Genomic DNA, 5,134 nt, shown 5'->3' with positions numbered 1-5,134 from the left:
GCCTTAGCCACTTGAGCCACAGGCACTGAGCTGGCTCAAATGATCTTCTTGCCTCAGCCGTCTGAGTAGCTGGAGCTACAAGTGCCCACCACAACATCTGGCTAGTTTTTCTATTTTTAGTAGAGATGGTCTCGCTCTTGCTCAGGCTAGTCTTAAACTCCTGAGCTCAAGCGAACCACTAGGCCTCTCAGAGTGCTGGGATTACAGGCCTGAGCTGGGCTAGGCCTCTGTCTCTTAGAAAAAATAAAAATGAAAATACAAAATAGCCCTGTGGGGTGGATCTCCTCCCTGTCTGGCTTCTGGACAAGTAGGTTGGTTCCCTATTCTTTTGCTACCTCCTTAGGTAAGTGGGAAGCCTCAGGGCAGGGGTGCATGGGGTGGAGACCATCTTGGAGCAGGTGAGTAAAGTGTCTGCTTTGTGGGAGGGTGGCGTCCTCGGAAGATCCCACCCAGGGGAAGTTTAATGGAAGCTGAGATGCCTGAAGCCAGGACTGTTCTAGGCCCTGCTTTGATGGGCAAGGGGAGGCACCTGTGACCCTAAAGGTGCGTCACGCTCACCCAGAAGGCAGCCTTTCACTGTACACACATTGTATCCTTACATCCTTTACATGAAGGATGCTGTTACATGCTGTTCCCCTGCATAGTGGGGGAAGAGGGAAGGGGTCTTCTAGGTCTCAGGGCCAGGTGCCCTGACCTCAGGCTTGGTGCCCAGGCAGGGAAAGAGTTGGAGCGGTGCCAGCAGCAGGCGAATGAGGTGACGGAAATCATGCTCAACAACTTTGACAAGGTCCTGGAGCGTGATGGGAAGCTGGCAGAGCTGGAGCAGCGTTCAGACCAACTCTTGGACATGGTGTGAGACAAGGAGGTGTGGGAGGTGGATGCCGGGAGGCTTGTTGCTCTTCAAAGGAGTAGTACACTGCTCCTCAAAGGGAGCTCTTAGGCTGAGCTCAGGGTCTCCAAGACCTTGGAGGGGTTGGGCCTTCTTGAAGGCCAGTGTGGGACTTCTACATTTCCTGAGGCACCTATATCCTAGATATGTAACTTAGGACTCATGAAGTAAGAAGTCCTTGGTTTGAAGCTGTGGACCTTCCTAAAGGTAGAGGACTGGCATTGTTAACTGGGGTTGAGTAGCTAGGGCTAAAAGTCAAGGTTTACACCAGTGAGACCAGCAGGCAGGCTGGGAGGCTCCCAGGCCTGGTGGTATGGAGAAAAGGAACAGATTGAATGGGAAGGAAGTGGGAGGAGACTAGACTTTGCTGGGGCAGGGTTGGGAGGAGCTGGCTCCGAGGCCAGTGGGGACCCAGCTAACTCTCACCCTGTATTTGTGGGTATCCACAGAGCTCAGCCTTCAGCAAGACAACCAAGACCCTGGCCCAGAAGAAGCGTTGGGAGAACACCCGTTGCCGGATCTACTTGGGGCTGGTGGTGGGTGGTGGCCTGCTTGTCATCCTGATTGTGTTGCTGGCCATCTTTCTCCCACAGAGCAGTGAGTGACAGCAGTAGTGCCCCCACAGACCCAGGATGCAGGCACTGCCTCAGGGTATGGGGATTGACACGGCTGGGCCTGGGGGAGAGGCTGAATGGACGCACTAGGCCATTCTGGTCTCCGGGGAATCATGGTGTTTGCTCTCATCTGAGCTATCCCTGTGAGCACTGAAAGGCAGCCCCAGTGTGTGCACCTCTGCATCTCCCATCACATCATAGACTGGCCCTTGGGGGGCAGCCTGCTGTATTGGCCATGCCAGGCCAGTCCCACCTGGAGCTCAGTAAAAGCTGCTGTTTGATTAGAAGCTGGTGCGTGTGTGTGGGTGTATCTAAAGATCACCAGGTTGGATAATCCCACTTTATCTCCACCCCTGGGATTGCTTAGAAAGCTCACCACTCAAAGAATTTCTCCCCCAGGAGGTGGTCCCTTCCCCTCCCTTCTTTACTTGATCCGACCTATTCAGTTAGACCTTTCTGGAGTGTGGGTACAAGGACACAAAAGCCAAACCAGACCCTTGAACAAGGCGTCTGAGCCTAATTCCCTGAGAATTAAATCTGTTATTTCTATGACATCTTGGGAATACTCAGAGGACTAGTGAGAAGACTCCAAATGGGAAGATAAAGTACTTCAGAAATAATTTCTGTTTTCGAGACACAGTCTCACTGTGTTGCCCTTGGTAGAGTGCTGTGGCTTCACAGCTCACAGGAACCTCAAACTGTTGGTCTTAAGTGATTCTCTTGCCTCAGCCTCCCAAGTAGCTGGGACTACAGGTGTCCTCCACAATGCCTGGCTATTTTTTTTTGTCATTGTTTTACCTGGAGCAGGCTGGGTTTGAACCTGCCAGCCTCAGTATATGTGGCTGGTGGCTGGTGTACCCACTGAGCTACTGGTACTGCCAGAAACATATATATATATTTTTTGAGATAGAGTTAAATTATGTCGCCCTCGGGTAGAGTGCCATGACGTTACAGCTCACAGTAACCTCTAACTCTTGGGCTTAAGCGATTTTCTTGCCTCAGCCTCCTGAGTAGCTGGGACTATAGGTGCCCACCACAACACCTGGCTATTTTTTGGTTGCAGATGTCATTGTTGCTTAGCAGGTCCATGCCGGGCTTGAACTCGCCAGCCTTGGTGTACATGGCTTGCGCCCTACTCACTGAGCTATGGACGCTGAACGAGAAATAATTTCATCAATCTGTCCCCTTCAGGTAGATAATTTCTTCTCTGATAATTTCTCCCTCCTCAATTTCTGCATTCATGTTCTTCCTGAAGCTCTACACCACACTACAGATGAAGTAAGTGGTAGTAAGAACAGAGAGGGCTGGCTCGGCGCCTATAGCTCAACCAGCTAAGGCGCCAGCCACATCCACCTAAGGTGGCGGGTTCGAATCCCCAGCCTGGACCCGCCAAACAACAATGATGGCTGCAACCAAAAAATAGCCGGGCGTTGTGGGGGGCGCCTGTGGTCCCAGCTACTTGGGAGGCGGAGGCAAGAGACTCGCTTGAGCCCAGGAGTTGGAGGTTGCTGTGAGCTGTAAAGCCATGGCACTCTACCCAGGGGGGACAGCTTGAGGCTCTGTCTCAAAAAAAAAAAAAAAGAACAGAGAGGGCTGCTATGGTGCTATAATGTAGAGTCACAAAGGATGGTTTAAGAGTTTGCCCTGTTGGAAAGAATTCAGCCTTTTCTTTTATTCTTTTTTTTTTTTTTTTTTTTTTGAGACAGAGCCTCAAGCTGTCCCCCTGGGTAGAGTACCATAGCATCACAGCTCATAGCAACCTCCAACTCCTGGGCTCAAGCCAGTCTCCTGCCTCTGCCTTCGCCTCCCAAGTAACTGGGGCCACAGGTGCCCGCCACAACGCCTGGCCATTTTTTGGTTGCAGCCATTATTGTTTGGCGGGCCCGGGCTGGATTTGAACCTTCCACCTTAGGTATATGTGGCTGGCGCCTTAGCCACTTGAACCACAGGCGCTGAGCCAAGAATTCAGCCTTTCCAATCCTCCAGGGTTACATAGGACCAGGCAGGCAGTGCCTTCAGAGCCACAGCAAAGATCATTGGGCAAAGACATGAAAGAAGGAGAGAAGGCCACACACCAAGACCAGGGAAACAGGATAGCCTCTGCCTGGGTACCTAACTGCAATTGAAACTCAAGTATGAGTGGGCAGGGGAATTCAGGGTTGTGTGTAAAAAAAAAAAAAACGGCAGTTCCTTGCTGGGTAGAGTAAGGGCTACTGACAAAAACAAGAACAAGCCCTAAAAGTTATGTGGAGCTTTACCCTCTTACAGAGCTTGTTATTTTTACTGGGCTCATTACCATCTTTCTCTCCTGGTAAAGATGGAGGAAAGCACGATGCCCTGCATGCATAGTATGGCAACACCACTTTAACAAGATGCATGAATTTGAGCAAACCACTTCTGAGATTCAGCCTTTACATATGTATAAAGGACATAATGGTACTTGTTATTATGAGGATTACCGACATTGTTTGTCAAATGTCCATCTATGTTTAACAGTTACAGATGCTAAATAGTATCTGCTATCCAGATCATTGAGTGAGGTTCTTATTTATTTTTGAGACTGTCTCACTCTGTGTCTAACATCAGGCTAGAGAGCAAGTGGTATTAGCCTAACTCACAGCAACCTCAAACTCCTGGGCTTGAGCGATCTTTCTGCCTAAGCCTGGTAGCTAGGTGGGACTACAAGTGCATTCCACAGATGCCAGGCTAATTTTCTATTTTTAGTAGAGACAGGGTCTTGCTCTTGCTCAGGCTGGTCTCCAATGCCTGAGTTCAAGTTATTCTCCTGCCTCGGCCTTGCAGAGGATTATAGGAGTGAGCCACCGTGCCCAGACTGAGTGCAGTGGTTCTTAAGTCTCAGTACATTAGAATCATCTGCAGAACTCCCACAACTGCCATTACCCAGGTCCCTTCAGCCATGGAGGTGTTGTTTCTAAAGCTCCTCTTGCCTCTTCTCTCTTCAGGACATTCATGATGCCAGGGATGCAAATCATTTATTTAGTTTTATAGAATTAGGGATGAGGTTGAGCTGTGAGCCCCCAGGTTCCCTGTCAGAGATCTTCCTGCTGTCGTTTGACGAAGTTTGCCTAATCTTTTGCTTAACACATTAGAAATGCGCAGCAATTTTTTTTCGGGGGTGGGGGTGAAATCAAGTGCAAAATTCTGACCGAACTAGAATGCGGCGGGGCAGAAGTGGCCAGCCAGAGCTTGGCAGAGCAGCGAGAAGCGCCTTGACTCCATGCTCCCAGAACCCTGAGCCTTTTAGGCTCGTGACTTCCTGTCTGAAAGGCCTTTAGCTCTGCACTACCAAGGCCTTCTGAGACTCAGGACAGACTCAGAACCCTTGCTACCTACATACTTAACTACCACGGCCCTAAGCACTACAGACACCACCACAACAGAAATCCCCGGGAATTTAGTTTTAGTTTGGATGCCAAAACATTTTCTGACTACCCCCCGCCTGTGCCATTGGCTTTAGCCTTTAGTCACCTGATTTGTTCTAGCCAGTGAGACGCGGCTGACTTAGTACTTCCGCTTTCTGTGTCTTTAAGGCGGCACTAAGCCCGTCCCTCGGATAAGCTGATTGGTCATCGTCTCTCAACTCACTAGTTTATTGGTCAGAATCTATAGG

The 5,134-nt window shown here is 50.0% G+C and overlaps 1 protein-coding gene across 3 annotated transcripts in view; it reads left to right on the top strand.

Moving 5' to 3' along the window:
• The window catches only part of VAMP5 (vesicle associated membrane protein 5), a 10,088-nt gene extending 8,298 nt beyond the window's left edge, over positions 1–1,790 (top strand). For all 3 annotated transcript variants that reach the window (XM_023518799.1, XM_023518800.1, XM_023518798.1), the window contains exons 2-3: positions 713–850; positions 1,339–1,790. In XM_023518799.1, the coding sequence (XP_023374567.1) occupies positions 713–850; positions 1,339–1,494 (294 nt within the window). In that variant the 3' untranslated portion in view covers positions 1,495–1,790. The remainder of the gene's footprint in view (positions 1–712; positions 851–1,338) is intronic.
• The last annotated feature ends 3,344 nt before the right edge of the window (positions 1,791–5,134 follow it).

Source organism: Otolemur garnettii, unplaced genomic scaffold, assembly GCF_000181295.1.
Source record: "Otolemur garnettii isolate 467f Iridium unplaced genomic scaffold, OtoGar3 scaffold00147, whole genome shotgun sequence".
NCBI classification, from domain to species: Eukaryota; Metazoa; Chordata; class Mammalia; order Primates; family Galagidae; genus Otolemur; species Otolemur garnettii.
This window is presented reverse-complemented; position numbering and strand designations above follow the sequence as displayed.